This window comes from Podarcis liolepis, assembly GCF_965112155.1.
Source record: "Podarcis liolepis genome assembly, chromosome: 1".
Classification (NCBI taxonomy): domain Eukaryota; kingdom Metazoa; phylum Chordata; class Lepidosauria; order Squamata; family Lacertidae; genus Podarcis; species Podarcis liolepis.
The window spans coordinates 87,501,749-87,527,624 of record NC_139554.1 but is presented as its reverse complement, the minus strand read 5'-3'; the positions used below and the strand labels follow the sequence as shown (position 1 = coordinate 87,527,624).

The following is a 25,876-nucleotide window of genomic DNA, read 5'->3' as shown; positions in this document are numbered from 1 at the left end:
TGCTGAAAAAAGGTCCCCCACCCCTGTGTCGCTCCAGACTGCAGAAGGGTTGGTGTCACAGGTTTGAAAAACTGGAAGTAGAAAAGTAGCAGAGTGAGGAGCATTCCAGAAAGTACTGTAACTTTTTCTTGGCTATGTCACAATTTTACTTGGAATGGAATGCAAGAGCATTCTAAAGTGACATACTTCCCTTATAGCCTGAAGTGGTAACGTCCATTCTGTCCCTTCAGTATTCTGCCACCCCATTTTGCCACATGTACAGAGCAGGCCTCATTAGGGCTTACTTCTGGATAAGCTAAGCATGGCCAGGAGGATGCTGCCAAAATCCCCAGGCTCTGCTTGAAAAGAAAGCTGCTCATGTTCTGCTGCTCTGCTTCTTCAGAAGGCAGCAAAAGAGAGGGTCAAGAGGAATGCCGACATCCCTATGTACTTACTAAGCAACCTATTGCTGCAGTCAAGGAATGCTTTCCAAGGCTATGTACACTTTGGGGGTTTAAAACACAATGAGGTGTTTTACAAGAACTACAAGAAAGAAGATTCCACCTAAACATTAGGAAGAACTTCCTGACAGTAAGAGCTGTTTGACAGTGGAATTTGCTGCCAAGGAGTGTGGTGGAGTCTCCTTCTTTGGAGGTCTTTAAGCAGAGGCTTGACAACCATATGTCAGGAGTGCTCTGATGGTGTTTCCTGCTTGGCAGGGGGTTGGACTCGATGGCCCTTGTAGTCTATTCCAACTCTATGATTCTATTCTATGATTCTATGATTCCTCCCCTGCTGCATTTTAAGTTCCATTTGCATGCTGTTGTACACAACAGAGACGATAGCTTCACCTGATCTGCATTACCTGCTTGGTTTCCCTGCCCCTGCTACCCCAGCACTTCCTGTTCATGAAACTGTCATCTGCACATGTGCAATGGCTGTCTCAAATGAACACACCTCCGCTTAACTCTGAAGTGAATGTGGCTTATGCTGGTTCAAGGCAAAATGCTCCAAATAGCGGTACAGTCATACCTCGAGTTACAGATGCTTCAGATTGCGTTTTTTTGGGTTACGGACGCGCTAAAACCCGGAAGTACTGGAACAGGTTACTTCCGGGTTTCGGCGGTCATGCATGTGCAGAAGCGCTAAATTGCACTTTGCGCATAAGCGCTGAATCACAACCTGTGCATGCGCAGACGCGGCGCTGCAGGTTGCGAACGCTGCGGGTTGCGAACGTGCCTCCCGCATGGATCACGTTCGCAACCCGAGCGTCTACTTTATTTCTCAAAGGAAAAAATGACCTACTACAGGGTAGCTCTGCATTGTGGGTAACAAGTGCAAATGGATACAAAAGTTAGCAGTGGGAGTGCACTGAAGCCAGAGTAAATGGTAATTGCTAGGACTGCCTTTCATAAATTGTGTCAAAATCCTGCAATGCTGTAGTGGATCAAATCACATGCAGACCAAAGGATAGCTCAGTCGGTAGAGCATGAGGCTCTTAATCTCAGGGTCGTGGGTTCCACATTGGGCAAATGTGAGGGGTTGGACCAGATGACCCTCCTCATGGTCTCTTCCAGCTCTACAATTCTATGATTCTATATTGTTGTGGGTTTTGCGGGGGTGGGGTGGGGTCAGTCTGGATGATGCTTGGTGTCCCTTCCAGCCTATGGTCTCCTTTTTTGATGGCCCTGCCTTTTAAACATGTTATCATATGTGGACAATTGGGACACGTCTTCATACAAATGATGAGGGAAGCATCAAACATAAAGCACATGGACAAATGATACTCAGCTTCAATTCAGTAAACACTATACATGTATGGGGCCAGGTCAGATAATACTGGCCCATATTATATGGAAGGGAGCAAGGTGACATGCCTGTCACCTCTGCTCATTCAGTGCACCTATCCTGCCTCCAATGTCCCTCGATATTCCTGTGGGGGTGTGGTGTTAGAATACAGCTTTATGTATGTAAAATCCAACACATGAATCAGCTAATTTTGACTGATCAGCTTTGTGGATAAAATTCTGCCTCCATTGTACAGATCCTTCCTCTCAGGAGGGGGCCATGGCTCAGTGGTAGAGACAATCAGGAAGTTCCCAGGTCCAAACCCTGGCTTCTCAAGAGAAAAAGGATCAGACAGAAGGTGATGTAAAAGTCCTCTGCTCAACACCAGTCAAAGCCAGCCAGAAGAGATAAAGCCAGGATAGATGAAAAGGTAACCTGACTTCAGAAAGTAAGCTTCCTGTACTCCTCTTTTTCACACACACCCTTTTGCAAATCTGAGTTTCTCTGGAGTTTGACTTGCTTCTCTTCCTGAAACCCATTCCCACTTCAAAATCCACATGCCGCCTTTTCCCTCTGAAGCACTCTGCCGTCTTCCCCAAAGTTCACAGAAACTCAGCTTTCTTGCTTGGACCTGACATTTTAAACATCTTGCTCTCCCCCCACCCTTTCCCCCTATCCCTGTAGATGGGGGGGGGGAGCAAGAAAAAAGAATGGCGTTTTTCCAGTTTCTGAGCGAGCCACAGACCTGTTGCTACTAGCCTTGGCTTTAACGTCTGGAGGGGTTTTTTTGATGTTGTCTTGGCTTCATGCAGGGAAAGGAAGAGAGGGAGAGAACAGTTCACCAAGGGTTGCCAGTTACACCCTGGGATGGACAGCGCATCCTGGCAATTGTCAAAGGCACACACAGCTGGCTGCTCCCATGACCCTTGCCCCAACCCTCACCCCCCTAACCCCAGTTCACCCAGGGCCTCCCTCCTCCATTCCTAGCTGTGCACCTGCCCCCCTTTTATATCCCAGACACCCTGCTGCAGCTGTTGTGTGTCTGTTATATACCCAGCCCCATGTTAAACTCATTTGAGTGGGGAGTGCAAGGGAAAGCATGTCAAAGGAATGATAAAATATTAAATCTACTACTAGCCGCAGGAAACTTAAGCTCAAGTCGACGCTTCTCTCCTGTCTTGTGAAAGCTGATACAGCAAAAACTTTTTTTTAAAAAAAAATCCAGCCTCTGAGACTCTCTCCTCCTCCCTAGTAACAGCTGTCATTGGCTCATGGTTTCATAAGAAAGCCTATCAGTAGTTTATCAACTCATTCCTCATTACTTCAGCACAGATTTTTTTAAACGGGCATGAGGGAAGGGAAGAACAGAGAACTTTGGAGCAACATTAGAAGAACAACATAAAAACATTAGAAGATCCCTGCCAGACCCTCCAAGTGTCCCTATTTTCCAGGGACAGTTTGGATTTACAATCATCCTGGTTTCTGATTTGATCCTGGAATGTCCTGCTTTTCCTTAGGATGTCCCTATTTTCATCAGAGAAATGTTGGGCTGGATCCGGCCAAAAGATCACCTGGTCCAGCATCCTGCTTCCACTAATGGAATCAAGTAGTTGAAACCAGTCCCATGGATTTGTCTAATCCTCTTTTAAAGCCATCCAAGTTGGCAACCATCACTACTCTTGTGGGGGCAAATGTCATAGTTTTACTATGCACTGTGTGAAGAAGTACTTCTCTTTCATTTGGGTTCTAGGAAATGTGTCACCTTCCAGTGGGTTTGGGGATCTGGGTAGCAAACACTAATTGGGCCCCCTGAACTCTGCAATCCCTTGCCTGCTTTTCAAATCATGAGTCCTATTCATCTCCGGGATGCTTCACACATCGCAGGCACCAAATACATGAAGTCAGAAGATGTGGCGTGGAGTCTTGAGCAAAGACTGAGTCAGATCCCTCTAACTCTGCGTGGTCTATTCTGAGGCTAGGGTGACCTCTCCAAGGATACAGGCAGGCCCCTTTCCAACCCTGTGCTGCCTGTCATCTTTCTTTGGGTGAAGATGCAGGGAGCAGGGAGAGAATTAGCTGACCACGTGACCTTCTACATGCCAAGGATGTACTCAGGCCCAGAGCCACAGTCCCTTCTCTTTTGATGTGCATGCACATATGAAAAATGTAATGTGCAAATTGCCTGGAAAATTATAAGTGAATGAGTGCCACTTTTGTGTTGCATTAAATAGCAATTAATAAAAAAGTGAGGGAAATGTAATGTGCGAAAGGAGCCCGCAGTGGGTCTTCTGGTGGAGAAACATGCCTAGGAAAGAGTGGGCTGCTAATTGCCTTCTCTCAGAAAAATAAGAACGCCTGTGTGATGTGGTGAGGGAAAAAAGTGGTGGAAAAAAGTGGTCACATTTCGAAAATAAAAACGGATAAATCCGGAACAGCCATATTAAATATGATTGCCATTTCATTTCTTCACTGTTGCATCAATTCCCCTGCAAGTCAGTCACAGGGCCAAAGTCTCCCTTGGGAGGTTGTGGACTCTTCTTCCTAGGAAGCTTTTAAGCAGAGGTTGGATGGCCATCTGTCAAGGATGCTGTAGTGGAGATTCCTACATTGCAGGGGGTTGGACTAGATGTCCCCTGGGGTTCCTTCCAACTCTACAATCCTATGATTCAAATATTTGCTAGGAATATGACCACTCATCTGTATATGAAGGATATACTGATCCTAGGAATATATGTGTGATACTGGCATGAATTATAAACAACACTCCTCATTTTCTCTTTGTAGGTGATTTCATTGGCCTCTTTGAGAAAATGAATTCATGTTGGTTGGCTGTAGGTTTCTGAACTAGGCATACAAATACCCAGTAGCCTGTTCACCCCAAGCGACTACCATATTTTCTCAGTGACCAAGAAGCGTATCTGCTGGCATTCTATTCTCAAAAAGATTGACTTTAATTGAGAAATAAAAATGGAAAATACCTTGGCCATTTTGTTCCTGTTGCTTGGTTCCTTAGGAAATCACACCAACGATATAATTGTTATCATACAACCCATCTTTCTGTTAGTCATTATTTTCTACAATGCCGCTGTTGTTTCTGCATGTGGCCACCAGGGGATGCTTCTGTGGCAGCTGGATATTGCTCTGCAAGCCTTCATTACTCAGGTAGGGCTGTGAGGGTGTGGCTGGTGTCTGAGGTTAGCAACTGTGTTCATTGGAATGACACAAGGAAGCTCGGTGGGAATTATACTACTTCAAAAAGCGGGCAGGAAATGAGATGACTGGATGCCCTTCTCAAGAACTTCCAGCAGGTTAGTGTACCATTCAAAACACAGGTGGCAGAGTCAAATGATCGAATGCTCTCCCACCTTAAAAGAAGAACCACAAAGGCTAGCATATCAGGAAGAAGGTGTATAACTCAGTCTTCTTCCTGATCTGCCAATGTTCTGCATGCAAGAAAGGCCTTTGAAACTAAACAGAACATGGGTAAGTATTCAATTATATGAACACCCCCTTCCAGCATTCCAATTTGGTTTGGTCCCAGGAAGACTGGGCCCTATGATCTTTCTGCTGCATGATTTTCTGGAAGGACTCTGCCCCACCAACCTCATTCTGCGGTCTGCCAGCGCCTACCTGCCTACTTTGGGGGGAAAGGCCACAGCTCAGAGCATCTGCTTTGTATGCAGGAAGGTTCACATCTCCAAGTAGGGCTGAGAGAGACCTCCATCTGAAATCTTAGAGAGTCACAGCCAGTCAGTATAGATATATAGACAAAACAGAGCTAGATAGACCAACGGCCTGACCTGGCATATGGGAGCTCCCTATGACTATGCTATGACTGGATGCCTACAGATGATGGAAGCATAAACATAAGCATGTAACCAAATGATCAGTAAGGTAGCTGGGAAATGACTGGCCGAAAAACAAATAGCTAAATAAAAGCATCATAGTTCTTCAGGTAGGGTTGCTGTTTAATGGCTGGCAGAAGTTGAGCATGTGGTTCAGTGTGGGCACTCAGCATGTAAGTGGTCAAGTTGCCTTGGGCACAGGATGCTGCACTACCCTGGACCAGGTGTGTGGGTATTAACAACAGCATCCAGTGGCATGAAGTGCCAATTAGAATAAGCAGGCACTTTCAGTGGGCTTGACCACTGCTTCACTCTACCTGACTTGCCAGTCATGCAATTTTATCAGTGGGCAAGGACAAGCAGAGGTATAGTGATTAGCCCCTGTTTCCAAAAGGATGTCTATTAGACAATTGCAGCCCATCTAGAAAGGGAACAGGGGAGAGAGAGAGAGAGAGGAAACCCTACTTTAAAAGCAATAAGGGCAGAAGAACATTTAAGAACAGGGAAGAATCAACCATCTCTCCCCACCAGTGCTTAATTTATTTTATACAGGCCTGACTTCCCCCCACTCTCTTCAGTTTCCAGCTCTGGGCCAATTTTGGTCATTGCTGGGACTGGCTTCCTAAGCGATTGCTCCTTGGATTTCTGGCCAACCTGGCAGAAGCCTTCAAGTTCAAGTCAAACTTCATTTTTCCTTTTCACCAGTTGCTTAGAAACATGCCTATGAAAATATACTTCTCCGTTCTCACACTCTACTGTTCTGGTGCCAAGAGCTTTTATTTTCCCTATGCCTTGCCCTCAGAAATTCATATATATATATATATATATATATATATATATATATATATATATATATATATATACACACACACACACATATATATATGAGAGAAGCGCCTGCAGGCACAAAGTTATGCCTGCAAGTCATCTGTTCCCAGCACATGCCCATCTCCAGAAAAAGGTGACTTTGGTATTATTTTCAACGGCTGCTTTTTACATTATTGGATTAAAGTTTAACTAAGGAGCAAAATGAGGCTCCTTGAAATTCACTGGCAGGTCTTGGAAACAGGAATGAGGTGGACAGCAAGGAAATGTCATTGAAGCCCCATCAGAGTGCTAGAGCAACACTTCCGCAGTACGACACACACCTAGGATCCATAGCATCCACCATCTCTGAAACTTTTAACTTAACGGCAAAAATACTATTTACCAGTCATGCCAACAGTTCTGGATAATTTTACTCAGAGCTTTTTCCCCCAGCCAGAGCTCACCAGAACTCAGTTCTGGCACCTCTCAGGTAGGTGCCATTGCCATTATTAGAGAACAAGGGAGGTGTTCATAGTGAGTTCTGGCACCTCTTTTTCCAGAAAAACAGCACTGATTTTACTGAGAACTAACAAAGGTCTGTTTCTGATCAGTGTCCACCTTCTGACCCCAAAGTCCTCAAAAATTGTCACCCTTTAACCTACAAGCCTCCAGCAGCCTAATAAATAGGTTCATGGCCAATCCACTGGGAGTAGTTGAGCTGCCATTTTTAGACCTCTCTCTCCCTTTTTCTCTTCTTCTCCTTTTGATTCCACCCACTTTTAGAGACAAAATTTGCAAGAAACTTTAAGAAAAGTTTTAAAAAACAGTAGTCCATTCATATTGACTAGGAATGGCCTGCTATAAATGTGTAGACTGGACACGACCCACCAATCATCATGCTTCCATGCTGGTCTCCAGGAGATCAACTGCTGGATGGCAAGGACTTTAGCCCTCCCCCCTCCCCAGGAAACAAAAATAATTATATAATGGCTGCATGCATGAGAGGGAGAGGCCACATTTAGATTCAACACTCTTTGGGTTTTTGTGCTGCTGATGGCTTATCTGAGACTTTATAACAATGCCCAACAACCCCTGGTTTATTTGTGCATCAAGCTACATACTTTGAGCCCCAGGACTGCTGTTTGAAGAGCAGAGTGGCCCCCAAGAATTAAGAATTGGCTATTCCTCTTACAGACAATTTTGGAGCACCTGCTGTACAGCTGGATCCGAAAGCGTGAGAGAAAGGGGGATGGAAAGAGAAAAACGCTCAGGCACGTTCAAACTAAATGAAAAAGTCAAACTGTTGCTGGTCTCATCTGTCTGTAAGTGGCACTGTTGCAACTCCAAAGGAAGAGCAGAGTGTATTGCTCTGCAGGCTGTCATATTTGCACTGAACCATATTGTTCGTATTACTGACCAAACACACACACACACACACACACACACACACACACACACACACACACTGTAGATGACGTGCAATGGGGATATTCCACATAGTTTTAGTGTGAGTGGATTGTTACAGAGTTTACTGGGTTCCAAGACAGGAAATCAAGTCGTATCTGCTGCTCCTCCTCCTCCTCCTCGCCTAACAGACTAGTTCCACTTTATGGAATGATCCAAGCAAAATGCCTTCGCCTTTCACCTCTTCCAAATGAAGCACCTGACATTTTGGAAACTTGTTTTTGTTTTCTTAAGGATATTTTCACTCCGCTGGATGAGATGACAACCCAAAGCCAGCAAATGCTTTCAAGCAGCAGCAGGAAAAGGAAAAGGCTCTGTGTGGGGGGGGGAGGGGGGGAGTTGTCATAAAAGCAGGAAGATTTATGGGGTGTTGGGAAAGAGAAGTTGTAACTGCAAATCTTCACTGTATGGATGCAACAGGCATGCTGGCAGAAAGCAGATGCCTGGTGTGTTTTGGGGTTTGTTTTTTTGCAGAAGATGGAAAGAGGAGGGGGGCAAATCAGTGGCTGTTTTGGGAGAGAGAATGCTCTCTTTTGCATCCAGGTGTGCAAAAAAGAAGAAATGGCTCAAATGGAATACGGGTTAGGAAATGCTGGCTTCTTCACCCCCCTAAAACGTATATCAAAGTTCCCTGTTCAAAAGTATTTTTTTCTTCGGCATTTTTTTGTTACTGTATTGCACCTGCTCCTTTCTATGTCCCATCAAAACATTCAGATGCATCACAAGGAAAAAACCACTCTCAAGTTTGGACAGAGATGGGATTGGGCTGCACTCACAAGGTATGGAGCCTGAACTGAACGGGACTTAATGGGGTGTATCTGTCTGAGTGCTCTTGCCAAATAGATGCAGAGCATTAAAAATAAAAACCAGAGAAGATAGACTGCTACTAAAATGTGACAGGATCGTGGAGGGACCAAAGGAGGAGGTGGGAGTGTAAAAGGTGTGACTCGATGGTCAAGGAGGCAACAGGTGGGGTGTAAAATTCATCTGAGTGAGAAACCAGGCATGCAATAATAAGGATGGGGGGAAAGCTATGCAATGGGAGATAAGGAGCCCAGGCTTGGGGAGGGGAAGAGGGACCAGGTGAGAGTTGGGTAAAGAAGGAAAACACACTTACAGGTGAAGCAAGGTTAAGATGCGCTGCAAGGGAGGAACATAGGGCAGCACTGTGGAGGTTGCACAGGTTTATGTGTCATGGAAGGTAAGGGAGGTGCAAGTGAGCGGGGTGGGGTGGGGGTGACCTGGGCATAATCGGATTGGAAAGGTGACCTGATGGGATAGGTGGTGCATCCGAGGAGACAGCAGGGCAAGATGTTCAGAGGGCGCTTAGAGAGCATGGCAGGTGGTGGACAGGGATGTGCGGAGGCAAGAGAGTGGAGCGAAATGAAGGGGTGCCCCATGACCCTCCCCTCAAGAGCCAAGGCCCAGGGGCAGGACTCACCGTTCTTGGCTTGCTCCCTGTAGCTCTTCTCGTTGAGGCAGACCCCTCGGCCGTGCAGCAGGGCGTGCAAGGGCTTCTCCTCACCTTGGCGCGGCAGGCAGCGCATGCCCTGGGCACAGCGCTCGGTGTACACCCCGCAAGACTGCCCTTCAGCCAGGGCGCAGGTCATGCAGCATCCGCAGCCGGGCTCCTTCACCAACTCGCAGCCCACCGGGCTGGGAGGGCACATGGAAAGGGCTTTTTCATCGCAAAGTTCACAGTGCACAAAGGAGCCCAGCCCTTGGGACAGCCCCAGGCAGAGGCAGAGGAGCAAAACTTGGGTCACGAGCATCTTCAAGGCACAGGCAGGCATGCAGCGTGGCAGGCACCCAAGGCAATATTGATTGTCCTCTTTTTATTTCTTTTGCAAAAAAATTTTTTTTGCTATATAAAAAAATAGGAAAATAATCTTTTTCAAAAAGAAAGAACGAAAAAAAAAGTGTCTCCTTCCTTAGATTCCAAAAGAGCTTTTCCACCTCAGAAATGATTCGGGATCGGAATGCAAAAACAAAACCTGGCTGTCAAAATCTGCAGTTGCAAGAATTACGCATGCAACAGGTTGGAAATGGGGAGGGTGGGTTGGGGAGTCAAGGGGGGGGGGAGAAGAGCCAGGAGAGCTTTGGTGAAGCTGCACACCGAGAGGTACAAAAATAATAATAATAATCCACAGGCTTCACTCAAAAAAGCAACGTCTGCAAGAGAGGCTGAGGAGGAAGCAGAGAAGGGAATCAGCTTCTTTTCGACTGTCCTGATATTATCTGCAGCAAATGAAAAAACGCCTGGAGAGAAGTAGCATTAAAGCAGGTAGAGCTGGGCTTTGTCAAGAAGAGATTTAGCATGGGACTGGCTGCAATTTTTTTCCTCCCCCCTTATCCTCCTCTTCCTAGATTGGGTTAAGAACAACAAAGAGGTTTTCTGTAAAAGTTGGAGGATTTCTACAAAGTCGGCAGTAGAAAGAGAACGAAGGAGGGAGGAGGGGGAAAAAAAAGAAGGAGAAAAAAAAAAAGAATTCCACTTTGTAGATCTCCCAACACTTTTCCCCTGGAGAAGTTTCTAAAGAGACTGAATAGTGCCGAGCAGGCATGTCTTTTAAATAGACTGCCCCTGGCTGCCTGCCAGCCCCTCGCTGCAATCTGAGATCCCAATGACACCTCAGCCTGAATGGGTGCCAGGAACCAGGGCAAGATCAGTGCACACTCCAAATGTGTGTGGGGGTGGGCTGTGCAGCTTCTGACTTCTAGGCTTCCAAAGCCCTTGGCAATGATCAGCCACATTATTGTTCGCAGACACACACACACACACACACACACACACACACACACACACAGACGCCACCCCAAAGGCATCCAATTGCCTCATTTATACCGGACAAGAAGGAATAAAGTTCTCTATGCTCCAGACTGCAGGGAAGAGTGGAAAAAGCTCAGAGTTTCTGGGCTAAATTGGTGTCATGTTTTTGTTTTATTAAATGCCCAAGGCTAGAATCATGTGTGCACACCATGATTTGGGAGCAAGCCTCAGTGGGGCTTCGGATCTGAGTAACTCTGCATAGGCACAAGGGTACATGTGGAGTTGCCAACTTTTTTATTGATCCCTGCTCCTGTGCACTTAACAGCAGCTCAGTATGGAATTGCTGCTGCCTAGCAGACCCCATCAAAAATCTTTACCTGGTGATTGCTGAATGGTAGCCGGCCAGGCATCGTTTCTGCTCAGCTGGCAACACTCACTACACGAGTGTTGCCTTGTGGTAGCTCCCATCACCTTAATCACCATGGTCTGCTCCATGCCAAAGAGTGTTCATGAACAGTAGCGTAGCGTGGGTTATCAGCACCCAGGGCAAGGCAAGTAATTTGCGCCCCCTAACCCGTGGATTTGCGCCTCCTAACCCTAACCCCCAGATGTTGCGCCCGGTGTGGCTGCCCCCCCTGCCCCCCCACGCTACGCCACTGTTCATGAAATCAGGCTTGTATACAGAATGTGGGTTATCGCAGCCTAGTGTGGCTCCTTTTGTGTATAATCTGACATTTCGCAGTTGAGAGGCATCGTTCCAGGCCCCAGGAGCTGTTTGCAGGATTAGGCTGACAATTCCGTTACCGTGCACCGCGCCTGCAGGTTTTAACATGGCAGGTGCCCATTTGCATGACATCACCGCTGCAGGGCGATAACCTGCGTGGAGTTGCAGCGCTTGGTTTGTTCAGCGAGGCTCTCCGCCAGCATGTATGTGTGTGTGTGTGTGTCTGACAAAAGCTCCTTACCTCTCAAATACCAATTGCTTAAGCAAACCCAGAGCATGAGCAAAGCCAAACAAACCAGCAAAAGCAGGGAACCTAAACAGAAACCAGAAACAAAGTTAGCTGCATCATCAGAGGGCTTTTGCCACATCAAAGAGCCACATCAAATAAGCATCCTTATTTCTTCTACCCTTCCCAGCGCTCTTCTGACCTGTTACCTTGAAACACATTAAAAAAAAACATGTCTGGAAAGAAAAGGTTTTTTCTCTTGCGTGTTATAGAACCAATGACCTTCTCTTATTTTCATGGGCGCTGAAAGGCCACAAACTGTCAAGATGCCAGTAGCTGGGATGGGCATGTCTACCACCACCCTTCCCAGTAGGCTGAAACGCAAACACGGCTTCTGAAGAAAACACAGGAGATATGGAACCACAGCGTGGCGTTCTGAAATTTCCCCTTCTGCATATAGTAACCACTAAGAAGTCGGTGTTTCCTTCCAACAAAGGGTAGGGTGGGTGGGAGAGGGGGCTATGACTGAGAACAACCCGTCAATTTTCATTGGAGATTCTCAAGGAGCGGCCGGGCCTCTCCTCTTCCTCTTCCAGGTGGATTTCAGTTCTCCCGACTGTGTGGAAAATGCCTGCATTGCATTGCTTTTGCCACTAGAATGCACCCTTATCTATGATAAGTCCTTGGGCCTGCTTCTTGAAAAAAATATTAACCCCTTTCTGGCGTTGCTTGAATGTTTTTAGTGCTGGCTACTTAATGTCTTACATTTTCTTTCTTGACACCAAACAGAGGGATGATTGGAGTCCAGAGACAGACAGGCAGAGAGAGGGACCCTAGAGAGATCTGTTTCTCAAATGTCCAAGAGCTGTCAGCATCACGAAATACTCTTTTAAGTAAAGAATCTGAATGCTGGGAAATTTGCAGAAGCTCATTGAATACTCTCCCCGTTGATGGTTAACTTAAATATGGGATTCACAGCCTTTTTTCTCCGCTGGTGAGTCTTTAGCCACTGTGTGACAGGCGGAAATCCAACAGATGCAACTTTCTCCAAGGATGCATTGCAATGTTTGTGTATGGGAACTGTATTGGGGGCAAAATGCACCCTCCACCTTGGACATTGGCTGGGTTAGTTCTCACTAACAAATCTCCTACAGAGCTTATTTTACAACCCTTAATTTCACCCCCTAATTTATAGTATGCAATACCTGCCTCTACACATGCTCCACTAGTAGTTCTGCTGCGCACCAGGTTCTGTCTCCTCAGAAGTATGCCCCACTTGTGGGCAGATCTACACCATACATTGAAAGCATACTTAATGCACACTTAAATCACACTGTTTCCCGCAAAGGATCCTGGGAACTGTAGCTCACTCCTCACAGAGCTCTAGTTCCCAGCATTCTTAACAAACTGCAGCTTCCTGGATTCTTTGACGGAAGCCATGTGCTTTAGATGTATGTTGTGGATGTGACCAACAGAGCCTACTTCTCGGGAAGTGTGTTTGGACTTGAAGCTTCATTTATCCTCATAAAATCCTGGAAGATTATTCATATTCCATTATTTGCAGATGTGGCTGACTGTAACTTTTTCAAAGCCAGCAAAAGAGTTCCTGGATGAGTAGAGATTTGAAAAAGCCTTCCCTTTACCTGGCACTAGGAAGGACCAGCCTGGTCTGCTCTTGTGTCTCTAATGCAGAAACCAGCAAAAGAAACGTTTCATGGCATAACATGACCATTTACTAATGTCTGCAAATCAAGCTGCTTGAGAAAGGCACAGGAGCAGGGACCATTTTAAAAGTTGGCAGTCCTGCCCTGGTCCTAGGCTTTTGCAATTGACTTGACCCATGTTTTTAAAACAAAGTGACCTTAATTTGCGCTTCTAATAAATGGATTGGAATGTAACTACTCCTTGGAATTCATGCTTCTCCAAATTTTGTGTCATGACTCTTGCCCTAAAAAGCTGCATCTTAGGATAGAATACATTCAGAAATGTGTGCATTGAGATAAAATATGTTTTAAAATGCATATTATTTTGAGTTATACAGTGGTACCTTGGTTTATGAACTTAACCTGCTCCAGAAGTCCGTTCTTAAACCAAAGCATTCTTAAACCAAGGCGTGCTTTCCCATAGCAGCGGGGGACTCAATTTACAAATGGAACACACTCAACAGGAAGCGAAACATGTTCTTATTCCAAGGCAAAGTTCACAGACCGAAACACCTACTTCTGGGTTTGCAGCTTTCTTTATCCAAGTTGTTCATAAACCAAGCTGTTCTTAAACCAAGGTACCACTGTATATGTGTGTGTTTATGTACAACTCTAAATATATATTTCAGTCTGACTTCTCATACAGAGCTTTTTTTAAACACACAAACACACGAACGACAGAACAGACTTGGGAATATCACACAGGTGAAATTGAGATGGACTGGAAGAAATAGACTCGAGTACAATTTGTGGCTAAGTGATCCTGCTCACCACTAATGATGGAAACGAGCCCATCAGTGCCCATCTGCTCTCTTTGTCAAATTTGCTTCTCTCACCAGTAGCAAAGAAGCAGTTTTGCTTTAAAACAGCAGAAACCAGAAACTGGTTTGCAACCAATTAGCTTCTGTTAGCTGTAATAGAATTTACTCCTAACAAGGATCTTATTTTTCTGGCATTGCTTGTATTCTCTTCGTACCAGCTGCTAAATGATTGTCTTAAGTTCTCTCTCATGCCATTTCCAAAAGGGAGGGGGGGAGCAACGGAGAGGAACTATCCAGCTACCACTTTGTTTCTAAATTTCTTCCTCGGGTAAGTTACAGGAGCCTCTGGTGTGGTCCAGATTCAGAACCTCCTGGATGACCCTGAACATCTGGATACATTTCAGCCTGGGTTCCAACCAGCTTGAAGGACTGTCTTGGTTGCCCCAGTGTCAGGCTTCAGGGAATTGGTTTCCTCCCTGCTTTGGCAGTAAATATGCAGAACAAAGGGAAAGGAGTCCTCTTACCAGTTAGAAACTTTAACGATCACAGTGAGAGAACAAAGAATCCATTTCCTAGGAATGAAGGTGCTCCCAATTAAGGGTTCCACCCACTTCCTCCCTAGTCACCCACGTCACTTCCGCATTTTGCAACCTGATCTGCAACCACTGTGCTTTCTGTGTTGCCACCTTATCTGCTCTTCTTGACCTTGGGCTCAGTGGATGAACACTTTCTAGAGAAAGTGAGTCTGTTAACTCTCTCTCTCCCAGTTCTTCTTCTCTTCTCCATCCAGTACTTCCCAGCTTCTGCCTTCTGAACTATGTCCTCTGCAAACCACTGTTCCAAATCTATACTGTCCTCCTGCTCCTGAGAAGATTCAGCATCCTATCAGGAGCAGGGGGAGGGGGAGGCTCCCACCATTCCTCCTCAGTGCAGCCCTCCTCAGCACAGTCCCTGACACCCAGTGAATGACCTAAGGCAGCAGAAAGGCATGGGGAATGTGACACTCTTCATGCTCCCGCTTTCAACAGCACTGTCCGTGGCATCAGTGGACAGCTTTCTGGGATGGTTGTCTGGGCTTAGAACTGAAGGCACCATATTGTGTTGGTTCTGTTTCTAGTACCTAGGGGATTTTTCAGAATGCAATGCTGAAATTTTTTTGCTTCACCTGACAGCAATTGCTATGTGGCTGTGCCCACATGGTTTCACTTTGCCTCCCATGCTGTTTGAGATTTATATCCAACCACTGAGGGAAGCTCATCAATGATCCTCAGCACCATTTCCATCTAATCAAGGTGAGGAAATAGATGTTCTGGAAATGATCAGTAATAGGCAGGGTGAGGGCTACGAAACTAAAATGCATTCCATAGAAGATTGAGGTGTTGTCGCTGCAGTTTACTCTGGAGTTGGTGCTTGGCTTGTCCTAGGTGGAAGTGCACTCCGCTTCCTCTAGCGATCAGGTGGGCAGCCTAGGCGTTCCTTTTGGCTCTGCTCCTAGATTCTCAGGTGCCACCAATGATCAGAAGCACCATGATCCACAATCCGCTTTGGTAAGTGTTCCAGTTGAGCCCATACCTGCAGAAGGATGATCATTTGCCAACATCCATGCATCCATAACAGACAGTAGGCTTTCCATGGGACTCTCTTTGAAAAGTGTTCAGAAACTACAGCTCATCCAGTGTGAGGCAACCAGATAGCTACCTGCGGCTTATCTCAATGAACACAATATGTCTGTGATTAAGAACATCACTGAATTCCCTTTGCTTTCTGGGTGCATTTCAGGATGCCTACAGGATAGTCTGCTTGAATATGAACACTCTAATCTGCTGAGATCACCATCAGGTGTCGTACCTGTTCTAGGTTCTTCCACTCATAATAAGGATTTTTCCATACTGGCTTGGGGGTAGGATACCTGAAAGATTGCCCGTCCATCTGTATATATCTGCCCAGACCATGAGATGAGGCCCTTCTCCAGGTGTAAAGCAGGTGGTTACTAAGGAGAAGACTTTTTTGGTGGTGGCCCCCTCATAATGGAATGCCTTTCCCAATGATACCCACTTGGTGCCTTCACTAAGAATCTTTATTCACCAGATAAAGTCCCTGTGTTCACATATTGTTTTGATAAACACAAATTAGGTGAGTTTGCCAATAAATGTGAAGTTAGTCTAATTTCTCCTCCATCCTTTTTCACTCTTCAGTGGCCTTTGGTCCAAAAAGAGGTATATAAATAAACCATAATGTACCATGAACCACTCAGAGGTCTTGGTTAATTTGGCAGCCAGCAAATATTCCCCATAAATACATAATGGTGTGTGAGTTTTGGGATTCTCTCTGCAAAGGGGGCCACATTCTCTTCTTCTTTTTCTCTAGGCAAAAGTGCCAACTATCTTGTTTCTGCAACTGCCTTTGAAGGAGGCAGCAGATAGATGGCTTTCAGAGGTTGTTTGCTGCTTTATATTTCTGTGTTTTCATTTATTATATTTCTGATTGGTATATTCTACTTCTGTGATTTGAATGTTTGGCTTCTGCTAGCTAATATGGTCACATTTTAAGTGAGAATTTAGAACAGAAATATTTTGATGACATAGGCAGATAGATGAAATGCCCATGTTGTGGATAGCCAGTATGTTTTAAATCGGCGTTCTGCTGCAGCTGGCTTCTAATATGACTATATATACCGTGCTAGTGCACTGTTGTCTTTTAATAGTTTGTTTTAATTGCACGCTGCTTCAAGCATTTCTTTTAATAGAAACGTTGCCCATAAGGTTTTTAAAAATAAAAGATGATGGGTGGGTTTTTTGTTTGTTTGTTCTTGTTGTAAGATAGGCACTTACATTCATATAATCACTGTATGTCATGGCAGTTTGGTCTTAGCAGACAGCAGCCAAATCGGATGCAGTTTAGGGCACCCAATATTTTGCAGTTAGCCCCCCCCTGCTGCAAAAGCTGCTCCTGAGCTTTGGGTGGTCACTTAAACATCACCTCCCTCTAAAGAGGTGCAATGGCTGCCTATTAGCTACCAAGTGAAGATCAAGGTTTTTGTTTATATTTAAATCTGTATACAGTTTCAGACCAAGATGCCCACAGGCTGTTTCCCAGTACAGAACAAGCTGACCTAAACTCTTCCCAGGAGGCCTCACAGGTTGTCCCAGCAGGACCAGCCAATGACAGTGCAGAGGCAGACCTTCTCAGCAATAGCACCCACCTTCGGGGATGCCTCCACTGTTGTAACTTGTGAGGCAGGGGCAGTAATGACATTTAAATATCTCTGAAAAACTCTTTTCCCCCCTGGACTCTGACTCTTAATTTTAATGGATTTTTATTTTTTGCTTTAGTTTAATTTGCAATATAATGTTGGATTTTGTTTTTAATGTCGTTTTTGGTTGGGTATTGTAATGAATATAGGGGTTGCTTGTGCGTACGCTGCCGCCACTCCTGGCTATGTTGCCTTGTTAAACCTTTTCTGTCTGGACAGCCCTTCACTTCGTGGCTGCCTCAGTCGCTAGCAGAATCCGTCAGTGGGCGTTTCTTAAACCTTTTCCAGCATAAAAACTGTTTGACACCAAGTCTCCTCCTACTCTCCCTGCGCGGAAGTCTTCTGCGCAGGGAAGGTGTGGGTAGCGGAGGACCCGTGCTCTCCCCACTGGTCTCCGTCGAGGAGTCCTGGAGCCCTCTCGCCGATTCCCCCATCTGCCCCCCTTTATCCCTGGTGTTGCGCTGATTTCCTTCCCCAGCTGATGAGCTGCCTCTCTCCCTGCTGGGTCCCTCTCCAGCATCACTTGGGAGCCTTCCCTCCGCCTCTGGCTCCGATGTCAGTTCCCTGACAGGTATATAGGAAATTGTACTGAATGTTGTGTTTTTATTGTTTTTATGTAAACCACAGAGATTTTTTAAAAAAGTATTAAGCAGTATATATATATATTAAAAAACAACAACATCACCATGCTATAAATAGAAATGCACCACTTCTCACCATAGTGGGGGAAGACTGTGGCTGGGTGACCCACATGCCTGCTCAGTCCTCTGTCTAAGTACCATCTGTGGATGGGGAACTTCAAGGCCCCTGCACTTTTATCTTTAAACCAGACTTTGACCAGATAGCCTTTCAAAATGGAGGACTGCTTTCCAAAGGAGGGCACAGGGCCACACTGACAATGACCCACTTTTGTGTTATGAGACCCTCCCCTCCTTAGCCCACCCAAGCAGCTGAACGCCAGCAGGGATGGGGTGAGTCACCCCATGGCTCAGAAACCATGGAGATGCCGCTGTCATTGTTGCCATCATTTGGTCTGAAAGGTCCTGCCTCTCCCTCTCTGAGAGTTCTTTATACCAGATTTGGACCAGCCTACCTTCCAAACTGAAGACTGTTCTCCATAAAGTGGGAAGGACACATGGTCACTCTGCTGAGGCTGGGCTGTGTGTGTCTCCCTCCAGAATAGCATGGATATGGCATGGAGGGCAGCAGTAGGGGTAGAGCATATATCTTCCAAGCAGTTTAGCTTGACATGTGTATTCTGGCGCCACTTGACACATCACAGTTATGTCAGGTATCCAGAAAGGCTAATGGATGACTCATGGATCAGTGAATGCTAAAAAGAAGGAGGTGTGTGTGTGCCCTGACTTGTATAAGCAGAAGCACTTTCCACTAAGGCAAAGCCACCTCTGGATACAGTCCAAAGGCAACCTTGGCTCCTACTTTTGTTATATTCCCTGCACCCCTCTCTATCTCTATCTAATTTCCCAGGGGAGAGCATATGGAGTTTGCGTTCAAATTAGCCACAGGCTTCAAGTGCAGCCTAGATGCTTCCACAATTCTTAACCTTGCTTGCCACCTTGACAAGCATGAGCAAGGGAGGCAGGACTCTCTCTGCAAGGGACCAGAGGGAATGTTGAGGTGGTGGTGGAAAGGGTGCACAGTGCAGAGGGGCTACAGACCAATGCAGAATTTGTCTCATTTTAAATCGGTTCAATTTTGAAATCCTAACATTCTTCCACCCAGATGCCTGAGCTCCACCACCTAGGTCATAAGTCCAGATGCTGTGTACCTAAATACAGCTCTGAACTCTCTCTCTCACTATCTATCTATCTATCTATCTATCTATCTATCTAGGAACTGGGAAGGAAGTGAGAGATATCCTGTTTGTTGAAGCACCTATTGTCCATTGACTGTTTCCAGTTTATAGAAAGTTGAAACTGCTAATATGGGCTGCATACACAAGTAATGAAACCCAAGGCTGCTGGTCCAGGGTGCTGGTGTGCACAGTCCCATAGTTTCCACTTCGACCTTCCTGAGCAGAAGAAACAAGCTAGAAAGCCACAATTAAGCTCAGCTTGCTGTGATCTCCAAAGGAGGGCTTGTGCTTGCCAAACAAGCCAGGATCCATAAGCCACCAACAAACCATGGTGACCTGGGCTTGTTAGGGAGAAACAACCCAGGATCCTAGGCTGGGATGTCACAACAAGCCATGTTTAATTGCTGCTTCTCATTTTGCTTCCCCCATTCACTCTGTGGAAGGAACAAATCTGGAGTAAGCAGGCTGCAACCATCAGTACGCTGCTCTTTCCTGATACACGGCGATAAGCCAGCAACACAAGGCTATAGTGACATGAGAATGTGGCCTCCGTTCACCATTATTTCCCCCTTGACTACAATTTATTGCTCTTGTGACCATAAAAAGGTAGATTCGTGAGGTTCCTGGGACAAGGTATGAGATTCTGCATTTGATATCACATTCAGCATACTCTGTATCACAGATGGTCTGTTCATTGCTGTAGCTATGGGTAAATGGCTGATGTTCAGTACACCTCATCTGCTCTGGGCTCCACAACTAACTCCAGGCTGTAATGCATGAAAGTGTCAGCTTTCCAAACTTGAGATGAAGGGCTAGAGCATATGTCTTCTAGACTGTTTGGCCTGGTTTGTGTACTCTGCTGCCACTGGACACATCACACTCATTGCGGGGCACCCAGACAGGCCAATGGATGACTCACGGATAAAGAACTGGCTTTATCTGGAAGGGATTCTGTCCAGTTAGCTTGGTAAAGGGAAAAAATAATAATAAATCCATATTTTAAAAGGTTTTGCTAAGGAAACTTAAATTTTACAAGCTCAAAGAAAAAGAAAGAATAAGTTTTCGTGCAATTAGAAAGAATGGCAAGGATTAAAGTTCCCTGGGGATTTATATTTCTCCACCCTGAAATGCCAGAGCAGAATGCCAGTGTGTGCTGGTGAAAGAGGGGATGAGGATAGGAGAAAATAAATAAGAAAATGGCTTGGCCAACTGGAATCAGTTAGCTAAGCTTGATGAATGGGCAAAAAGAAAGCAAGCAAAATGGTATTTAATTTCTTTCCTTTTGGGATGCTTAATGAATGTTTTAAGGTGTTTCATATATAGAGCATCCTCCTTTTACCCAGAGATGAGCAACAGCTGGAAGGCAGTGTGTTGGCTAGTATCCCTGACCAGTGGCCATGCTGGCAGTGGCTGATGGGAGCTGGAGTCTAGCAACATCTGTAGAGCATCACAACGGCCCCTCTTGTTCTTACCAGTGAATGCATGTTGTGAGAGATGTAGCCAAAATATAAAGGTCATTCGGTCCAGGTCATATTTAAAGGATATCAAATTAATGTGACCCTGCCACCTGCAAACTAAGGAACACAAATCATTTATTGTTTTGAAGGTCATCAGAAGTGTATGCAGACAGTTATTTATATGAAGCAATGGGAGCAATTTCCTCCTTATCACTACACTGATTGCTGTGATCCAGCATTAGCAGTTGTTTATAACTTTACAAGAGTCATGGAAAGGGTGAGGAAATTATATAATTTCCCTGATTGCAGCCACTTCCCCATGTCTCTTGCAAGTCAAGGGAATGGTGAAGATATTTGAACCAGATCACACAAGCAGCTTCTGGCCTAGTCCAGTTGAACTCCTAAATGAAAATCTAACAGGGACAACAGCAGATTGGAGCATGGCTGAAAATGAAAGGTAGCTTTGCATTGTTTTATATGGACTACCTGAAAGGGTTAACTTGAGGCTTGCGTCAATATGTGAATAATGTCTTACCGCAGTGTACACATGTCTATTGCAAGGCAGACAGCCATGCTTCTTAGGGGCTACTTTTGACTTTCTGGTTATTGCTTCAAGCGCCACAAAAACTGGTTTGACCAGAGATTATAATGGGATTTATACACACAAATGAATGTGTGCTGTTGGCAACGACTGCTCTGCAACGCTGTGTCCAGATCTCTGAAAATGCTTCAGGCTAAGCCATCTGATTAAGAGTGAATAGCTAGTCCTGTTCTAGGAGGAGTAACGGAATGGGAATGTGGGGAGGTGAGAGTCTTGCTGCCAGTAGCATGGGATAGTAACTCAGGGAAGAGCTGCAGTTCCCAGGTATGCAAATATTATGCATCCAGTCCTGGGAAACTGGAGTGTCAATGCAACAGAAACATACCGGTAGCTCAGAGGGAAAGACCTCTAGACATACAGATGGTTAACACCTTTGCATTTATTGATTGTCTAGAAAGGTCTTAAAATGCATTCTTTGAATTGCACAGATGCACAGAGCAATTTATATGGGCTGCGATGCAAAGCTGAAGAGATTTTCTGATATGTGCATGGTGCTCCAGGTGTGCAGGGATAACCCTTTGATCTGCACACTTGTTCCAAAATGCATCCTGAGTGAGGGGAGCTACTTCTGCTTCTTTGGAGCTCTGGGTCCACATATTGTGCCCTTATGTAGGTACCAACCTGCAGGATTGGTACAAACATCTCCTAAAACTATCATCAGGAATGAGCCTGTTCTTTGCAGAGGGAAAAAAGAGAGAGATAGTTCTACAATTTAGATATGGGATCAATTAAAGAATTGCAAAGATGTCTCCAATAATCCTCTTTACACCCTGGTTGAAAAAGCAGCATGCAGTTTCCCTGACCATACACATTTTGCTTGCTGTTTAAAAGAGCATAAAGCATTCTTGCATTCTAGAAAGGACAGTGCCTTTCACTGTTCCCCCCTCTTCTTATTATATGCTTGAAGCAAACATGAAAATATCTGCCTTCTGCAAGCCTTCCCTTTGCAACACTGGAGCATGAATAGGACTTTCTTAGTGCAATGGTGATGCTGAGAGCTAGGGGGCATAGTGGATTCACAACTGCTGCAGCTGCAGCCCAGTTCTCCTTCAACCTCCCTGCACTATGGTAAATCCAATTAGGTCTCCACAAAGCTGTGTTCTGCATGGCTGCAAGCAAACGCAGCAGAGCAAGCTGTGATGAAGACAGCAACAGTGCTTCGGTTACTTAATGTGTCTCCTGAGAGGTGTCAGCTTTATTGCTACATGCATAATTAGATTCCTCCAATATTCGATCAATGTGTACACACTGATGTTTGTGCTTACTTGCACCATGGGATCGCTTCACCCACTGTTCACTGTGGAGTTTGGACACTCACGCAAGTAAAGAAAACAAGCAAACCAGTGGGAGTTATTTTATTTCTCTTTTAACTCATTCTTAGAACAAAAGATAGGAAACTGGGATTCTTCTGACCCAGTGCTCTGTTGGTAGAATGTGAGAAAGTAACTGTATGCTTCACTGAGGAAAGAGAATACCCATCTTTTCTTGGAGACAATGCCACCATCTTTACTAGATCTATTGTTCAACACACCTATTCCCAATATTACGTCACAGTGTTGTCTTTACTGTGCAAGGGAATCAAAGCATGCTTAAACACAAAGGGTGATAGACAACTAAGGTTTACTCAGAGTTCTTCCCAATGTTTAGTAAGAATCTCCTTTCTTGTAATTTTGGTTTAAGCCCTACCCTCCAGAGCAGGAGAAAACAAGCTTCCTCCAAGCCCTTCAGAACTTTGAAGATGCCTGTCCTATCTCTCTTCTCAGTCTCTTTTCCAGACCACAGGTTCCCCAACTCTGATTTAGCTTATTATAATCTCCACCAGGAATGAAGAGCTACTGGCCCATTGGCCCAATTAGGCCCACCAGGCCTCCCCATTTGGCCGGAGAGGCCATTTCAGCTCAGCCACGCCCACCTGCTTTACACCAGACATAATATATGATGTTAGGTATGGGGCAGGCAAAGACCTGACTCAGCAGAAAGGAATTTATAGGCTCTGCCAATCGGCTGATCTGTGCTTGCAAACCTTTCTACCAAAGGCTTTGTAACACTCAGCAATCGGCTGATTGTCACATCTTACAGACTGCTTTGCAATGGACTTTGCAGGACCTGAATGGTCAACTTATTAAGTCCCTTGCTAGTGCTTTGTAAGAAACAGCAAGTATCTGGATTATTGGGTATTGTGGAGTGCTTTGAAAGGTGTTTTGTGGGCTGTGCATTTGCCTACACAGTTTGATTTCAACCCCGTATGTAAAAAATGATCTCACTCGATATTATGATGTCAGGTGACTGATGGGTGGGTGGCTCTGCTCACTTGACAGATTTGGGTGGGGGACGGGGAGGCATCCAGTTGACACTGATCAGCAGTGGCTCTCCATATTTTCAGAAGGGGGCCTTTTCCAGCCCTACTTCAGGATACTGGAGATTGAATTTGGGATGCAAAGTTCTCTGCCACTGTGTTGCAATCCTGTCTCCTTTTCAAGGCACTTCGCTAAAAAAGACACACACACACACAGAGAGAGAGAGAGAGAGAGAGACACCCCATCTAAGGGGGAAATCGTTTTGTGCTTATCTGTATCTCCACTAGGGATGGTAACAAAGTTCATTAAAAGTGAGTAGAAGACTGAGCTTCCATGGACCTTGTACGTTTGTGCATAAACTGGTCACTTGTCTCACATGTGAGAACTTGTGAGCAATTTTTGACATAGATTTGTTTGATAAACTTTTCACCCCCAAATTCTTGTCACTGTTCTCAATCTCCAGGTTTAAGCTTGTAAATCCTCTTGACTCACTGACGGTTTCTGCTGTTCCTGTACAATACGATGTGATTAAATGTGTATTGGGACTGTCTGTGCTCAGCCTGTTACATTTAGGTGATGATTTATTATCCTGTGCCTTGCACTGGCATTACTCTGGCATTTTTTAAATGCAGATCTCTCCACTGCTGATGTGACTGTCAGCAATCAGCAGCATGCATTGTTAAAGGCAGAAAATAAATGAGATAAGCAAATTGTCTGAGCAGGAGAGATGGGGTAGGGGCGGTGGGTGGGGTTGATTTGCCATGTAATCCTATCAAAGAAGAAAAGGCAAAATTGAGGAAGAATGAATGCTCTTTGTTCTGATGTCTGTGCCCAGTAGGCAAAGGAAGGATCTGCTGGTGAGGTGGCTGGTTGAGGTGAAGGGGACTGGAGAGGCAGGGAATAAAAATAATATACAAATATTGAGTCACATGATCACTTGGTGCTATCAGTATATGCAAATATCTGGCTCTTTTAAGGCTGTATAGAATCTTTATTCTCTATAATAATGGAACTCACGGGTGGAGAATACTTTAAATTTCATAAATCTTTATTATTTGTAAAGGAAATCTTTTTATGATATAATATAATACTTTATTATCCCTTTGGAACTGCACTGTACCTTTGTCCTTCCAGGTTGTGATGCTTTATCGTTTAAATTTTTGATTCTTTGTTTTCTTTCTTTTTGTTTGGTTTTCACTTTTGTGATTGTTAACAAATCAATAACATTAAATAGATAGATAATAGATAGAAGATAGATAGATAGATAGATAGATAGATAGATAGATAGATGATAGTGTGGGGGTGACAATAAAACAATACAATTCATTTTGTAGAGGGGATATTAACAGCCTTAAAGCAACTCAATATCATATTAGAGAATATACAATATAGAATGAAAATTTAAAAACACACACCATTTGCCTCTGTGCCATTCTAGTGTGCCCTGGGGTTGCATTAGAGTCAAAATCAGTCACTATATTTTTGAGCTAAAGCCTGACATTTTTGGATCGCTCAGCAGCAAGGTCAAGTTTGCAGTCAACATACCTGCTGTGGACCAAGCCCATACTGCTAAAGAAGATTAATAAATTTAGATGGTGGGACAAGAACCACGAGCGCTAAACAAGCAGAGTCATAATGCAGAGTCCCATCCCTAATCTCCACCTCCTTTTCCCACCATTAATTAGTTCTCTCTTGATTGCTCTCCAAGCCCAGGCAGAAGTGCTCCTTATGTTTTCAACTGGTGGGGAGGGGCTGGGAGAGGCAAAAGCCAGGCAGGTTGAGCGCATCTGCTGAAGCCGCAAAAATCTCCATCATTCTCCACATCATATTCCAAAAGGTGACCAAGGCACAAACCGGGGTTGGAATTGGCAGGGAAAAAGGGAAAGCGCTTGCAGCTGAAGAACAGAAAACACCTGCAGCTAATAAAAGCAAATGAAAGCCATCATCAGCAGCAAACAACAAAGAATTCCAGTAAAAGGGAGGGGGGGGAGAGAAGTATAAATCCAGCGTTGTCTCATGGAAACACGCTGAGCAGCTGCTGTGCAGTCTTGAATCCTGTAGCTGCTGTGCAATTATTTGCTTTGCAATGCAGTGAGAATACAAGGGACTGGGCATGGGCATGGATCCGGGTGGTTTCTGGTCTAGCTACAGGAGAATGGGATATGAGAGGAGAAGAACTGCAGAAACACCAGGATTGACAATGAGTTACTGATTGAGCCACTGGTAAATGAATAAAGAACCTTCTGGCTCATACAGTGGGCTCCTTTGGCTTCTCAGCATTGCTCATTCTTTCTTCACAACCTCATACCTGCCTATCCTGGAGGGATGTAAGACTGGAACAAGGGCAATGTGAAATGCATTTGTTAACCTGAGATCGAAGTGGAA

At 45.0% G+C, this 25,876-nt stretch overlaps 1 protein-coding gene and 1 long non-coding RNA gene across 6 annotated transcripts in view; one reads left to right on the top strand and one right to left on the bottom strand.

The window, feature by feature from the left end:
- IGFBP5 (insulin like growth factor binding protein 5) overlaps positions 1 to 10,605 on the bottom strand; it is a 45,214-nt gene extending 34,609 nt beyond the window's left edge. For all 3 annotated transcript variants that reach the window (XR_014522921.1, XR_014522922.1, XM_083491341.1), the window contains exon 1: positions 9,325 to 10,605. Coding sequence is in view for 1 of the 3 variants with exons in the window: in XM_083491341.1 (XP_083347467.1) it covers positions 9,325 to 9,676 (352 nt within the window). In the remaining 2 variants the exon portion in view is untranslated. The remainder of the gene's footprint in view (positions 1 to 9,324) is intronic.
- LOC310701252 lies at positions 174 to 4,749 on the top strand. Of its 3 annotated transcripts, none has more exons than XR_014522957.1 (3): positions 174 to 426; positions 2,024 to 2,215; positions 4,552 to 4,749. It is a non-coding gene; the product is annotated as an uncharacterized lncRNA (long non-coding RNA). The 3 variants fall into 3 exon arrangements; XR_014522958.1 differs by having other exon boundaries at positions 176 to 426; positions 2,024 to 2,197; XR_014522959.1 differs by lacking the exon at positions 174 to 426 and adding an exon at positions 767 to 999 and having other exon boundaries at positions 2,024 to 2,197.
- Positions 10,606 to 25,876: the final 15,271 nt, after the last annotated feature.